Here is a 16,797-nt window from a genome sequence, read left to right on the forward strand (position 1 = left end):
CTGCAGGGGAGGGCAGTTAGGGGTGACCAGGCCAGCAGGGGAGGGCAGCAGTTAGGGATCAGGCCAGCAGGGGAAGGCAGTTGGGCGCGACCAGGCCTACAGGGGAGAGCAGTTAGAGGCGACCAGGCCAGCAGGGGAGGGCAGTTGGGGCTGATCAGGCCTGCAGGGGAGAGCAGTTACGGGCGACTAGGCCGGCAGGGGAGGGCAGTTAGGGGCAATCGGACCGGCAGGGGAGCAGTTGGGCATCAATCAGGCTGGCAGGCAGAGAGGTTAGGGGCAATCAGGCAGGCAGACGAGTGGTTTGGAGCCAGCAGTCCTGTATTGTGAGAGGGCAGTAGGACATCTCTCGAGGGATTCCAGATTGGAGAGGGTGCAGACTGGGCTAAGGTGCGCACGCGCACGCACAAACACACACACACACACACACACACACACACACACACACACACCATGCACGAATTTCGTGCACTGGGCCTCTAGTAAATAATATAAAATGACAAATGATTTATGACATCGAAATGTAAAAAAGGATACAATTTATAATTACATGGAAACACTCTGGTAGTTCACAGATGTCTTAAACATTATATTACAATATAACATTTTTAAGGCTCTTGTATATGTATTGATTGCTCATGCAAAATATTAATCAACAGATTTCTTTCAAAGAAAATAAAATGTAATGCCATATTTTCCAAAAATATTTTCCCTACTAAAATACAAATAGCAAAAAACAAAGCACCCAACAATAAAATTAACTAATAAATGCAACAACATGGCTATCTCAAAGTAATCAAACCAAAGGGGGAAAAAAGAGACCAAAAAAAAGCATACAAACATTCATATAAAATCATATAAAGAATACATTCCTATAAAATTCTAAAAAATGCAAGCTAATCTATATCATGGGTGTATCCATATGTCAAAATGCAGCAACAAACTTTAAGAAACATGTGCAGCTTATTATATGTCAATTATACTTTATTAAAGCTGTTAAGACCTACATAAATATATTCACACACCCTCATGAAAAAAATGCTAAGAAATGTGCAAAAAGCAGCCCTAATGGCTTGTTTTGGTCTTGATATATACTCCTCCATTAAAAGAAACCAGAATCTCTGGAGAAATGGCCTGTTTCCAGACTATGCACAAAATAACCCTGGGACTGCTGTGTCTAAAAGAAAGAAATTCAAAGCCTAATGAGACAATGATGCCAGCTTTAAAGGACCAAAATAAAATAAAATGCTACTACCCAAATCACAAAGAAATAATTGATTCTCACCATATCTATAGCAAAAAGACTGCTGTCGTCCCAGATATCTACTGAAATTGCTTCACCAATAAGTATCAAATCCTCCGCAAGCAATTCCAGAACTCTTATTATCATCTGTCTGCTACCTAGAAAAACAGCCAGGAGAAAGGGAAGAAAAAAGTTAACTTTCAAATCAATAGCTGAATGCCGTATTGCTCAATCTTCTAGTCATGCCCCCAAATTCCTGTTTCTCTTTAATATCTTATATGCTTTTAGAACTGTTGAAAGAGATAAACAGGGAAGCCACAATCGACAACCACCATTAAAGACTTCTGGTCTAACCATATGCTATTTAACTACAACGAATCAAATGTGCTCGTAGTGGGAAAGATACTCAAGAAGAGCGTAGCAGTAATTTAACTACAAGTATTGTGAGAGAGATTCAACTAATTTTTCAAATTCAGAAACCATCCATGTCACATGGAACATGTGACAAAGCACCAGGGCAGTTTAGAAAATACATTCTAAGGATTTTCTAAGGATTAGTAACAGAAGGCTTAAGCCTCGTCATAAACTGCACAGAAGCTGCCTGGGAAGCTAAGCTTGGACTGGAGTAACTGAAGTATAAATGTCCATGCTGGCATTAGCTGAAGAAACTTGAAGAAGTTCTATCTAAAATAGGTTCTCAAGCCTATGCTCACATTACTAGTAAACTCTAAAAACATTCCCAAAGGAACTGTGCCATCGGAGCCACACCCACCAGCGTCATGTCCTTCTCCATACAGCCATAACAACAAAGGGATGCCACAATCCACAATTCTAAGTGAGGCGGACATTCCTCCGCCTTCCTGTCCACAGACCAAAGGCCAATTTCTAATGAATAAAAGTAAACTGCCAGATCATTAGGGTCTAGATTAATCGTTTCATCAGAACAGCTTGAGAAAGTTCTTTTAGAAATCTCTTATGATATTGAACAATTATAAATTATGCAATAATGTACCACAAAAGGGCAAGAGAACATTCAGAAAATTTTATGTACCAAGATACAGCTTTATAATTATCAATCTGACTTTTTACAGCAAATTAAGGAAAGGTTAAATGCAATATCATTAAATCTAAAACTGTTCTTCTCAGTACACCATGAAGACAAACATATATACTTTATAATGCCAAGTTCAGATTTTCCTTCACCACATTATTGGTACCTGAATTACTAGGTATCCTAACTCCCGGAAGCAAAGTCACTCCATCAGAAGTTAGGTGTACAGTTTTCCTCAGGATAAAATAAAAATTTTAATGCTTCCCAAACAATACCTACCTCCCACTTTGCTCCCCATCACACTCAAGCAGGCAAAAAGTAGCCACAGGACTTAAACAACCATTAGCATGTGATACATCCTTTATCAGCCAGAATAAATGAAAAAAAGGCAAAACTTATTAATCTTCTATTTATATCTCAACAAGTTTATCAATTACTGAAAATGTATAGATTTAGAGAATAAAAATCATTATTGCTTCCAAATCTTTCTTTACCTTCAAAATGCAAAGTGCTTCAGAGAGTGGACTTTGCTTTCAGAAGAACCTTGGATCAAGTCTGTTCTTAGCTGTTTGACCTCGGATAAGTTTCTGAACGACTCCTGATTTGTAACATGGGGATAGAAGCAGTAACTACTACAATGGAAGGATAAAGTGGGCTGATTTGAGGAGAGCATGAAATAATGCACATGAAACCAAGCAGCTCAACTCGCAGTAACTGTTGTTTGATTGCTAGGCTATCTGCCACTCACCACTTTGGTATCTTTCTATCACTCGTCACTAACATTACAACTGCATTCTAGTGTATATTACAATACACCTTTGCAACTTTACCTAGTACCTTGCAAAGAAAATATTAAATGTTTGGGGTTTTTTAGTTTTGTTATTTGTCTGGGTTTTTTATTTTGGGAAAAATTATTGCAAAGGTAAGAATCCGGTTGTAGGTGTTTTTCTAACATGTTCATAGCTGAAGTAACCACCGAGTAAAAAGAATGAACTGAGAGCAAATCAAAAAGTTCCTAAGAAGCAAGAGCCAGAGATTTTTTTATTCTGGTCTATTCGTGCGGCTCACCCTCTCTAAATGACTGCAGTTGCATGGATTTCTCAGTGATCACATTTAAAGCAGCCACACAGAGTGAAGCCTGTGCCCAAATAGCCACAGATGGAAGGTGATACTCCATGGCACCACATTTAATTGAGAAATAATGAAGGCCATATTTTCTTAGGAATTTGTTCCCCAATAAATGCAGATTCTAAAGGTCCCAGCATAGACGGAAGATGAAAAAAAGAAAAATAAGAATACCAGAAAACAGTCAAAACAATCACAGGTTACATAAAAAGAACTATGATTTCACAAACAACAGACCTGTTCTCAAGAGAGGCACTGTGGACTCCAAGAGGCAGACACAGAACTGGGGGAGGCTGAGCTGCTGGAACTGCAGCTGCAGCGTGTCTTCCGATTCCAGCTCGGGCAGGTCGATGTGTGCCACATCCAGAGGTGAGGGGACGGAAATCCTTGAGTTCACGAGCGCATGACTGCTACTCCCGCTGTGAAACAAACAGGACAATCCCTGAATAAGGAGACGGCCCACACACAGATGAACTGCACTTCTGCGATGGGTGCACTGGGAGCCTCAGATTGGACATGAGTCTAATGCTTCATGTAACAACAGTTCTGGTCGGATTTGGAGAAACCCTGACAAAGTCATGACATTAAATTCCATCAACATGGCTCAAAATTGCAAATGAAACCAAAAATGCCTTTCTATTTGACTTTTCAAACTGATGTTCTAGAAATGTATCAACATTCTTACAGTAGCAATCAGCATTAACAAAGATAGCCCGTTCATTTAAGGGAAACAGGAAAATTCAAAAATTCATTGCAAAGTTCTTCTGAAATCAACTCATAAAGTCAAAACTAGATAGTTCATATAGTTGACTAGATTTTCTGTGATTTCCACCAAATATCTAAGTAAGCCAATGTTAATAACTGAAGAATGCTAGAAAATGCCAGAAAAACATGAGAAATCGACTACTTCAGTTAATACATTCAACATCACATAATGTTTTTGAAAATACACCAAAAGATGAAACATCCCATCTCTGTTGGCTTTCTTTATAAAAAGATCCTTACTTTGGGTGTAAAGTGGTAGGGTGGGGATAAATATGTATAGTAGGCCTGAACCTACATTTGCAAAGACCCTAAAATTTTTGACTTTTAATGTCATCCACAAGTGAACCTGACAGAATTCCCCAAATTTAACACATTCTGTCACTTCTTCAATTTCCATATCCCAAACATTCCAAAAATATGGAAATAAGCCAAGTTCTCTCAAGCTCTGAAAGGCCCCATGAGGAAGTTGACACTCAGGAGTGAAAATCTACAAGCGGAGTGTATGCCTGTGTTCTGAGTACAGAGTTGCAATATAATATTTATGTCTTTCTGTGGGTCGTGACCAAAAAGGTACGAAAGCCACTGGTTTAACCCAAGGCGATACCTGAGCTAATGTTACAAAGGAGAAGACAGAGAAAAATAATGATCTCCCTGTGAAATTAAAACACACACACAAGCTAACCAGGCTTTCCCACAATCACCTGGACGACACTGCATCCCAATCTTGGCCATCTCCTCTAGGGCGCTGGCCTGTGCGTCCAACCACAGACGGCCGGGGGCTGCTGCTTCCTGGAGAAGGGTTCTGAGAATGATGAGTAACTCTTACTTCATAGCAATAAGACAAAGAGGAATTTTGGGAAACTGTATCTGCAGGGGGGGAAAAAAAGAAGAAAATTATCCCTTAGTAGAGACAGATTACTGATTATGTAATATTTCTAACAAATTTAAGGTAGTAGGAATGCTTCTGTAAGGGTAAAAAAAAACAAAACAAAGGTCAATCTTTTCTGCAAGTATTCACTCAGCACATCTAGGTTTCTATCTAGCCTGATTATATGAAGCCTTCTGGCCAACACTATTCACTTCTGACATAAGACTGCCAAGGCAGGACAGCAGATCACACACTCCCTGCTGAAAACTCCCCAAGAAACCCATCTCAAACCACAGGCAAAAATTAACTCAAAATGAATCAGCAACCTAAATATGAGAGTTAAAATCCTAAAGCTAAAAGAGAAATATAGGGATAAATAAAACTTCATAACCTTGGATTTGGCAATGGATTCTTAAATGACACCAAAAGCACAAACAACCAAAGAAAACATAAACTGGACTTCCTCACAATTAAAAAGTCCCATAAGTCAAACAAAGGACATTATGAAAAAAGTGACAACCTACAGAATGGGAGAAAGTATTTGCAAATTTTATATCTAATAAGGATTTAATAACCAAGATATATTAAAAACTCCTAAAACTCAACAACAAAAAATTAATTTAAAGTTAGGCAATGGACTTCAACAAACATTTCTCCAAATCTATGTATATAAAAGACTAAGCGACCAAATGACCGGTCGCTATGATGCACACTGACCACCAGGGGGCAGACACTCAACGCAGGAGCTGCCCCCTGGTGGTCAGTGCGCTCTCACAGCCAACCTCCCGTGGCCCCTCCCCGCAGCCGGCCGGCCCCAATCAGCCCCCTAAGGTTAGCTGGCCAACCTCCTGTGGCCCCGATTGCCGGCCAGGCCAAGGGACCCCACCCATGCATGAATTTGTGCACTGGGCCTCTAATAAGATATATGAAAGGCCAATAAGCATAAGAAGAGTCCCAGGGAATCACTAGTCATTAATCAATAGTCAGGAGGGAAATGCAAATCAAAACCACAATGAGGTACCATTTCACACCTACTAGGATGACTATGATTAAAAAAAGGAAAATAACAAGTGTTGGTAAGATATAGAGACACTGAAAACTTCATAAATTGTTGGTGGGAATGTAAAATGATGCAGCCACTGTGGAAAATAGTGTGGCGGTTCCTAAGAAAGTGAAAAATAGAATTAACATATGACCCAACAATTCCGCTCTCGGATATACACCCAAATGAATTGAAAACGGGCTTGAACAGATATGCCAATGTTCACTGAAGCATTATTCACAATAACAAAAGGTAAGAACATAAGAGTCCATCAGCACATAAGTGAATAAACAAAATGTGGTATATACATAGAATGGAAAATTGTTTAGTCATAAAAAGGAAGTCCTGGAATATGTTACAATGTGGATGAACCTTGAAAATATTATGCTAAGTGAAATAAGCCAGGTTCCAATTGTATGGATTACACTTGTACTTAGAATACACAAATTCAGTAGACTAGAGCAGCGATTTTCAACCAGTGTGCCACAAAAAATTTTAAAACATGTACTACCTGACTACTTAGTTAGGGGCACTAACCTTTTTTCCTTTAGATTGTCAAATAAAAAAATGACAACAGCCAACACAACAACAGCCATCCTATGTGAATGAATCAAAATTATACCCCTTTTTTTGTCAGATTGGCAAAAATCACTGGACTAGAGGTTACCAGGGGCTGCAGGAGGGATTAACGGTGAAGCATGATCACCAATCACTCTAAGTTAGTATTCGACTTTCAAAGCATATGGTATACGTGCACTGAAATACTACCAGTAATTTGTAAACAGTTTTGAGAAGGCCAGCCTAGTACTATATTTGTCCATTAGGTGGTGCTTTTTCCATGAAAAGTCAGGCACTATGATGATATAAAACTCTGACAACATCAAAAGTTGCATAAAAATAGTTGTCATAATATAAAAATCAGTATTTTCAACCCAAACAATTTATTAACACAACATAATTTACTAAAATACCCAAACAGCTGGGCTCAGAATCCTAGTCCCTGGCTTCCAACAACACTTTGTTTTCTTTCTTTTTTTTTTTCTTTATTGATTAAGGCAGTGGTTCTCAACCTTCCTAATGCCGCGACCCTTTAATACAGTTCCTCATGTTGTGGTGACCCCCAATTTCATTGTTGTAAATTGAACATAATTAAAGCATAGTGATTAATCACAAAAACAGTATGTAATTATATATGTGTTTTCCGATGGTCTTAGGCGACCCGTGAAAGGGTCGTTCGACCCCCAAAGGGGTCGTGACCCACAGGTTGAGAACCGCTGGATTAAGGTATTACATATGTGTCCTTATCGCCCCATTGTCCCCCCGCCCCCTCACCAAGGTGATCAGTAGCTGAGGAATGAGGAATGGGAGTTTAGCTTGTGACAATGTACATACAGTAATCCCTAACAGTATGTATAATGGGGTTCTTTCTCAGAAGAATCTGCAAAGACCACCAGTGACTAATGGATAAATAAACATAAACACCTTGTTTGCTAGAGAAAAAGCCTGGATCTCGGTAGAAGTGAAGTCTGTGTCGTAAACACATACACAGCTGCTGCAAGCAGGACACCGACTGCAGTGCCAAGCGAGGTGTCCCCTCACCTCCGAAGGCCAGCTTCAGCAGAGAGAAAAGGCTCTGAAATGAAGAAGAACCATAAAAATTATCACGGAAACCAAGTGCTCAGCTTCAAAGGAGGATGTGAAGCTGAAGGAAGGGTAAATGAATAATCAAAGGAAATAAGCTGCCAAATATTTGTAAGACAAGAAACAGAAATGGGCAAAAGTCATTTGGCATAATGCAAGAATAAGGGTCAAAATAAAATTAAATATGAATAGCATGGTCAGTGTTACTGACATCTAGAATCTGTTAGGTAAGCACCTATTCTGAGAGAACACACAGGTATTAAGTATTACTCCCCATTCAGGACATGAAGTTTCACAGTACTTTTTAAAAAACACATCAAGGTTTCCACATCTCAAAAAGCTAAATCAGTTTACTACGTTTTGGTAATTAATAGCTTTTCCTCTGCTATCATCTGACAGCGGCCATAGTATGGATTAATAGCTGCCATTATTCACTGGCATGATTTTCAGCCCTGTGATTGTGGAGCTGCAGATATGCCCCAATCCCAGCCCTGGATCCCAATGCCTCTACTGTGCAAGCCTGGGTCCCAACGCCACTGCTATATAAGCTTGGGTCCCAAGGCCTCTGCTGTAGAAGCAACAGACCAGACTGCAAAGAACCCATCTTCATTGCTCGCTATCACATTTCCTCAGCATCCAGCACTGTGCCTAACACATACCAGATAATCAGAGAGACAAGCTATTCTTAATGTTAGGAGGGTTCCTGCTGCCTAACCTCAACTTCCAAAGTCTACTAGTATTCACCCTTTAGGTGACACAGAAGTGGTAAATTCAGAGTGGCCAAATTGGACTACGTGTGTCAAATGAGACTACCTCCTATCAGAAGAACTATCACTATCCAAATAAGTCGGAGAACAAGCGGTTTAAACACTTTATCCTTTAAATATGGTAGTGCACAAGTCTTTCCTAAGGACTGCTAGGTTGCAAATTTTGTTTCCTCCCAAAAGTTCTCTATTTCAAAACCTAAAGCAATTAAAGAGGATACACACCTGAACAATTTTCGGCCTTTGAAGGAAAATCTCAGCAGGAAAATCTTGCATGATAACATCCTTCAATAGTTCACAGGTGTTCCAGATCAAAGTGTGGTTACTACTTCTGAGAGAGCTACAAAACAGCATTATTTATTTTTAAAAAGAGTTTACCTACCCCGATTGTAAGTCACTGAGTAGCAAATGACTCTACTCACATCCTCCAGGTCTCAGCCAAGACATCACTTCCCCTGGGAAGCCTTCCTTGATCTGGTCCCTAAACAATAAACAACTGTGGGCAGGTGCTTCTTCCACAGCCCTATACTGTATCTCAGTGGTTCTCAACCTTGGCTGCACATTAGAATCACCTGGGAATCTTCTTAAAATCCTGATTTCTGGGCCTCATCCTCTGGAAAGTCTGTTTCTTTGTTATGGGGTGGGGCCACAACATTAGTAACAAAGGAACAGAATTAGCAGAGGATGAGACCCAGAAATCAGGATTTTAAGAAGATTCCCAGGTGATTCTAATGTGCAGCCAAGGTTGAGAACCACTGAGATACAGTATAGGGCTGTGGAAGAAGCACCTGCCCACAGTTGTTTATTGTTTAGGGACCAGATCAAGGAAGGCTTCCCAGGGGAAGTGATGTCTTGAATAAGACAGAAAAAAATAACAGTAACTATAGAGTTTAATTATAGAAATTAGGCTCTTTACTGCTCTTCTCTATTCTAGGTGACTCAAGCTGGAAGGTCCCTCTTATCCTGTACAGAGGATATCCCTCAAGTTCTCAGACAATATTCTCCCTCCTAGGGATGTAGCAGTGGTTCACCATCCACCCCAAGAAACCAACCCCCAAGATATTAACCCTCCTCTCTCAGCTCAGCTCCAGTCCACCATCCACCATCCCCCACCCATAGGTGTGCACTGGACAGCATCTCTCTCCCTTAGGGACTGACTCAGAACTGCCAGATCATGTCCGTCCTGCCCCTTTCCCATGTGCAGCTACCTCTTCAATATGTTGTTCCAAGAGAATTTACTGAGGCCTCAGAAGTGCCATCAGCAAAAATCATTTCACAGCATCTTCCTGGCTCTGGCCCTAATGCTAGCAAGTTGGTCTTTATTTTCCAGATGTGTGTGTGTGTGTGCGCGCGCGCACAAACACGCAAACACACACACACACACACACACTATTCATTTGTTGTAGTATTCACAGAAATTAAAGTTTCAGAAAAAAAGAAACTAGACATTAATATACTCTCCCAATTTCTATATATCAACTGCCTATGTTGGGGTTGGGGGTAATGACCAATTAACATCCATTACATAAGATCAGTGGTCCCTAACCTATCCCTAAGCCCAATTTGAAATAAATATATTGTCTACTAAAAAGACTGCATTTTTGCTTAATTTCTCCATTTTCATTAAGCAAAGACACAGCAATGGCCAATGGGAGACTAGTAAATCAGAGATGATTAATGAGCACATGAGACTTCAGTCACAATGTGCAGCCTGATTAGAGGCAAACAGGAATTTTCTGGCTTACATTCTGAAATACTGAAAATCATTCATATCGTCCCATTACTCCATTCACAGCCACTTGTATCTTTCTTCCTGCTGAACTTGTATAGTAATAACTACCAGGTGCAAGGCTAGAAGTGAAGCAAAAATAGCTGAACTACATCGGGCACTGTACCTTTCATTAGAGGAGAGGACGTGTCTGTCAGTTGTGGTCAGGGGTAGCCAAGGAAATGTAGAAAACTTCAAACACCTCGTAGTCTGAGTTGCTGGTAATGGAAGAGCACAACTTACACCATCAAAGAAGACAATGTTGACAGACTCACCTTTAAACTAAGTCCCCAAATGAAGTTACATATACAGGAACCTACAATGCACCAAACAAGGCCAGCTGCAAATGTATTCACCCTCAAGATAAATAACAGAGCACACTTTTCATATTTTAAACAGAACTCATAGGTTATAATTAGAAGAGCATTAAACACAAACCCATACTGAATGACATTTAGTTTCTTTTTTTTTAATTTAAATTTATTGTTTAAAGCAGTGGTCAGCAAACTGCGGCTCACAAGCCACATGTGGCTCTTTGGCTCCTTGAGTGTGGCTCTTCCACAAAATACCACGTGCGGGCGCGCATGTACAGTGCAATTGAAACTTTGTGGCCCATGCACAGAAGTCGGTATTTTGTGGAAGAGCCACACTCAAGGGGCCAAAGAGCCGCATGTGGCTCGCGAGCCGCAGTTTGCCGACCACTGGTTTAAAGTATTACATGAGTCTCCCTTTTCCCCCATTGACCTCTCCCCGGCTGCTTCCATGACATTTAGTTTCAATTATATTTTCTATTTTACTCTTGACCAGAACACAGAGCACAAATTTAACATAAAAAGAACTGATATTTGGAGTCCTTTAATTACAGAAATTTAAAATGATAAAACAATCACATACTATATCTAATTAGTCATGTTTAAATATCCTAAATGGTGTTAGATGTTTAAACCTCTTTGAAGATGAGTTCAAAACTATAAGGTTGAAAATCAAATATCTTCAACCTCAAAGAAGATTAAAAGAAATACTAGAAACCAACACAATTTTAAACTACCACTGTTCAAACTATTTTTTAATAGGCTTATTTCCCCAGGTTTATTGAGATATAATTGACATCTAAAACTGTATAAGTTTAAGGTATAAAACACGATGATTTAATACACATACACTGCAAAATGATTATCACAGTAGAGTTAGTTAACCTCTCCAACCTCTCACATAATTACCAATTATTTCTTGTGGTGAGAACATTGAAGATCTATTCTCTTAACATTTTTTAGCAGATTTTATATAGTACAAATTAAGGTAGGAACACTGAGAAGTAGTATCTACAAAAGCCCTTCCAAATGATAAACAGTCCTTCTTCCTAATGCGTTGAAAAGAGCATGGAATCTTTAAATTCAGGTAATTATTAACTTCACAAATAAAGCACAATTGCGTCTTTTAAAAGTGCTAACATAAAAGCAGGGTTTGCTTTCTCAGGGAAAAGCAAGAGGTGGGTAGAGGGAAGGGTAGGCTTACACTGCACATAAAAATGTGTCCAAAACAAGACAGACCACTAATCCACAGGCTGCAACTCACCTGCAAAAGCATTCCCACCACAAGTGTCCTTATTATTTTCAGCAGCTTCACCCAAGTACTACGCTCTGCTCCCTTCAGACACCTCTCACTGCCACTCATTTAAGCCTCTCAGCCACACACACAAAGGACTACCATCTCAAATCCAAAGCTCCCTATAAGCCTAACAAAATTTTTCCAGAAAGGGAAGATGAAGTATTTTAACAGCTGAACAAGTTTTCTGTTCTATCTTATGCTATTATTCAACTTGAGAGTCTCTAAGGAACCTTTTGAATAACAAGCATCCAAACTAAGTTCAACTGAATCCCCATGTCAGCAGATATACCCTAGAACACACATTTTTTCCAACCACACAGGCAATAAAATGTGAAGCACTTGATTACTTAACCATTCCTAACCGCCAGGGGCACCTAGGATAAAGGTTTCATCTTTTCTAAGCCTCAGTGTCCTCATCCGTAAAATGGGGACACTGATAATAATCTCATTGGGTCCTCATGAGGATTCACTCATGCAGAGTATACACTGAGTGCCTAATACATTGTTGGCATCACTCTGCACAGGGGGATAAAGCAGTGTTTGCAGCTATCACTAAGCTTATTGTGACAGAAACAAGAAGGAAATAAACATATAACTTCAGATCATGATATGTGTTAGGAAGAAAACTAAACAGAAAGTGTTCACTGGCTAGAGTCCTCAAGAAGGTCTCTTTAAGGAGGTGGCATGTGAGCAGAGAAGGACACAGCCAGACACAAAAAGACCCAGAAGAGATCTCTAAACAGCACTCTAGAATCAGTGGATGTTGGGATAAAGATAAATAAAGAAATGAAGAAGACGCTGAGTCTTGGCTTGAGTGACTGGACAGACGGTACACTGAGTGAGCTGGAGAATGAGATGAGGAATGCATAGTGCACAGCACAGTCCCTGATGAAGGGTTTGTGTCCAACAAACAATGCAAGTACTACTGCCACCATTACCACCCACCTATACAGTTGCTCAAATGCAGTTAAATAACATAAAATGTTATCATTTAGACCAGGGGTGGGAAAACTTTTTGACTCGAGGGCCGCAGTTGCTCAAATGCAGTTAAATAACATAAAATGTTACCATTTAGACTCTACATCCTAAACTAGTTTGAGGAAACTGAAACACTCAGCTTGGTGCTGAAACATTCGAGTGTGAACACAATGTGTCTTCACAACAATACGTAAAAGTACATTAATTTCTGCTGAACCAGGTCAGCAGGATCTACTTCCCTACATGTACTCACCCACAGGTGCTGGAGGCACTTCCATCTGCTGGAAATGACTTCTGTCTTGAGGAAAATATCCTGTTAAGATTTCAGGTGGCTGTGGCAATTCTGAAAAGAAAGTAGATATTACTGCATGTATTATTATTTCTAATTCATTATTTGCTACAAGTGAAAGGTACTCATTTCAATTATTGTTTTCTCTGACTAGGAAGATAATCCAGTTTTTTTTCTCTGAATAGTCTGTCTTCCTAAAGAGGTAAAAGATGTGAATGTTGAGCCAATTTCAAATTGAGGGGTTTTTTTCTCCCTTTTTCTTTTACCATTAATATAATTATTTGTTAGTATGACAAATAATTATATTTGTTATATCTACAATGTACATAAAGAATATGTTACAAAGTGTTTATTCAAGAACTGTTCATCTCTGCAGAAAATAGATATTACTGTATGTATTATTATTTGATTCATTATTTGCTACAAGTGAAAGGTACTCGTTTCAATTATTGTTTTCTCTGACTAGGAAGATAATCCAGTTTTTTTTCTCTTAATAGTCTGTCTTCCTAAAGAGGTAAAAAATGTGAATGTTGAGCCAATTTCAAATTGAGGGTTTTTTTTCTCCCTTTTTCTTTTACCATTAATATAATTATTTGTTAGTATGAAAATATCTACAATGCACATGAAGAATCTGTTACAAAGTGTTTATTCAAGAACTGTTCATCTCTGCTTCTAAGTCCATCTCCTTCTTCTCTTGTGCTCCAATTACATAGTTCCTGGTCACTACAATTTTCATTAATATATTTTTTAAAAGTTGTCAAAGTCAAAGAGGTCAAGCACTATCTTTCAATGCCTTTCATGATTCTATCACATGATTACATATTCAGCAGTGCAGATGCAATGACAATGAGAATGAGAAAAAGGCTAAAACTAAATTTTCTAATTTTCTGTTTGATGTTTTCACAACAGTAGTTCTTAATATTAGTACAGATATTGAAAATTTGCCTTAGACCATACTTCTAACCTAATCTGTAAGGAACTACCTTGAAAATTCACAATTTAAGATTCTACTTTATTTGTTATGGCTTAGACAGAAATTGTAAAATCTGTTGTTAAAAATCACAAGCATGCAAAAAGCCAATAAATGGCATTTACCACTGTTCTTATTAACAGTGATACCAACAGTCACAGCAACAGCAGTACAGCACTGATACAGAGAAAAATATGGTAGCAAAAACACTTTTTATACTTTTACCACTCCATTACATAAATTTTATGGGCCTTTTTTTTTCTTTAAATCAATTCAAATGCCTTCCATATTTAAGGCACTCTATTGGGCATAAAATAGCAAGAACACAAATAGAGCCACCAACAGCTCTATGGCTAATAGATGTCGGGCCTCATGCTGAGCTCTTTTCAGGCACTGTCTCATTTAATCCTCACAATAATGTTATAAGATGTTCTTTCTCACTGTCCCAATTTTGGGATGAGAAAACTAAAGGCTGGAGCTGTTAAGAACCTTAGCCAAGGTGACAAAATTAATGGCAGAACTGGGACTGAAATCCATGTCTTTTTGACTCTGATTTTATACACTATACCATGTGCAGCTCATTTTGATCGGACCCCATAAAAAAATTGTGAGCTAGGGCAGATATTAACATACCCCCACATGAAAAACAGTCCAAAAATGCAAGTGTAAAACATTGAGAAAAATCTCTAGCTCATGATAACGAGTGCTCAAAAAAAATTCTGTTATTGTTAAAGAAATAATGTGTTAAACTGGTCTTACAAAAAGAAAATCTTTTAGGCCCCTTCCCCAAAACAGCAATAAATACAGCCCAGCCAGTGTGGCTTGGTAGTTGAGCATGGACTCATGAACCAGGTCACAGTTCAATTCCGATCAGGGCACAAATCGGGTTTCAGGCTCAGGCTCAATCCCCAGTAGGAGGCCGGGCAGGAGGCAGTGAATAGATTATTTTCTTTCATCATTGATGTTTCTCTCTCTCCCTCTCCCTTCCTCTCTCTGAAATCAATAAAAACATATTTTAAAAAACACAATAAATACAAATGTATCCTCCTCTGAGTGACAGTAGAGGAGAGAAAAAAGGTCAGGCTCATGTAAGTTAACACAAGAAAAATAAAGAGTTACCAATCTGATCGGTCTGGTAAGATGCAGAAGCTCATGTAAGTTAACACAAGAAAAATAAGTTGGGGGGGATTTTTTTTTTTAATCTAAGGTCCCTTTCCTTAGAATTAAACACTAGTACCAATATATTTATAGTTTAACCGAATGCATCAGAATCATTCCAAAGAGTTACCAATCTGATCGGTCTGGTAAGATGCAGAGCACAGTGCAGGGACTTCTGAAGGAAGAATAAAAAGTCCATCCAGAATGCCATCGATTTCAGCCTGTAGATTTGGCTCCACGTTAGCACGAAGTTTAGATAAGAATTCGACTGCACCAAGATCAACCAAATGCTGGACTGCTGGGGAATACTGAAAGCATGAGAAGAGTGTCTTGTGAACAACAGTATATGTCAAAGTCTCTAGACTTCATCTTACAGCACTTTGGGTATACCAGATGCTCCTTTTTTAAAAACTAAATCTTGCATTGAAATACCCAAAAGTAAAGAACTTCGATGAACAGGACATAGGTGTACAGAGACATAAAACACTTAACACCTACGAGAGAAAAACCCAGACACTGAACACTATAATTCCTACTTATTACTTCTGTCCACTGACATTCACCCTATCTCTCCTACCTCCAAAGGATGCAAAGTAGTAAGAATCACCCTCGCCCTAGCCAGTTTGGCTCTGTGGATAGTGTTGGCCTGTGGACTGAAGGGTCCCAGGTTCGATTCCAGTCAAGGGCACATGCCCAGGTAAGGGATCATCCCCAGTGTGGTGCGTGCAGGAGGCAGCCAATCAATGATTCCCTCTCATCATCGATATTTCTCTATCCCTCTCCCTTCCTCTCTGAAATCAATAAAAACACACATTTAAAAAAATCACCCAAGACTACACAGCGATTGACAGTTTTGAACGGTTAAACTTGCAATTTGACATCTGACTCTGGCAACTAACTATTCTCAAGATACACTGAGGAACATAGATCTGAAAAACAAATATAGGAAAGGAATTTAACACCCCTTGTGAGATTTATTAATTGTGGTCTGTAACATTATCTCTAAACGAGTCCTCTGTCATAGGGACCCGTCCAATTTTTAACATGCAAATAACAGAACACAAGGAAAAACAGAATGACAGCTATTAACCGCCCCGATGATTCCCAAACCCAGAATCCACCAGAACTCAGATCTGTGTCACTTCAGAGCACAGTGGCGACAAGGTGAGATTTAACATCACAAATCAAAGAAAAAAGAAGACGTGGCCATATAACCAAATGAGTGAAAATGCACCGTCCCCGGCTGTTTTTCAAAAACCTTTTATATGAACTTTCCAACAAATGCTCCAGTGCAATGACTAAGAAACACTCGCTCCTCCGATTCCTTATGTCAAGATGCTCGTACCTTCACCAGCCGGTTCAGAAGGCTGAGCACCTCTGCTTTCATGGGGACGGATGGGAAGTTGAACCACTGCAGCAGGTGCACGAACAGCAGCCGGTCCTGGGCCAGGTCGGCGGCGCCGATCAGGTTGAGCTCCACCTTGCAGAGCACGGTCCGCAGGGCGCGCTCGCGGATCTCCGCCAGCTGGT

The 16,797-nt window shown here is 39.5% G+C and overlaps 1 protein-coding gene across 1 annotated transcript in view; it reads right to left on the reverse strand.

Annotated features, from left to right (window-relative positions):
* The window catches only part of RTTN (rotatin), a 115,330-nt gene that overhangs the window by 98,122 nt on the left and 411 nt on the right, over positions 1–16,797 (reverse strand). The window contains exons 2-10 of the mRNA XM_014535892.1: positions 16,613–16,797; positions 15,398–15,575; positions 13,104–13,193; positions 10,392–10,482; positions 8,722–8,836; positions 7,574–7,724; positions 4,883–5,048; positions 3,654–3,835; positions 1,283–1,398 (exon numbers count right to left, since the gene is read on the reverse strand). The exon at positions 16,613–16,797 is cut by the window's right edge and continues 1 nt beyond it. Of these exons, the coding sequence (XP_014391378.1) occupies positions 1,283–1,398; positions 3,654–3,835; positions 4,883–5,048; positions 7,574–7,724; positions 8,722–8,836; positions 10,392–10,482; positions 13,104–13,193; positions 15,398–15,575; positions 16,613–16,797 (1,274 nt within the window). The remainder of the gene's footprint in view (positions 1–1,282; positions 1,399–3,653; positions 3,836–4,882; positions 5,049–7,573; positions 7,725–8,721; positions 8,837–10,391; positions 10,483–13,103; positions 13,194–15,397; positions 15,576–16,612) is intronic.

Source organism: Myotis brandtii, unplaced genomic scaffold (genome assembly GCF_000412655.1).
Source record: "Myotis brandtii unplaced genomic scaffold, ASM41265v1 scaffold154, whole genome shotgun sequence".
In the NCBI taxonomy this organism is placed as follows: Eukaryota; Metazoa; Chordata; class Mammalia; order Chiroptera; family Vespertilionidae; genus Myotis; species Myotis brandtii.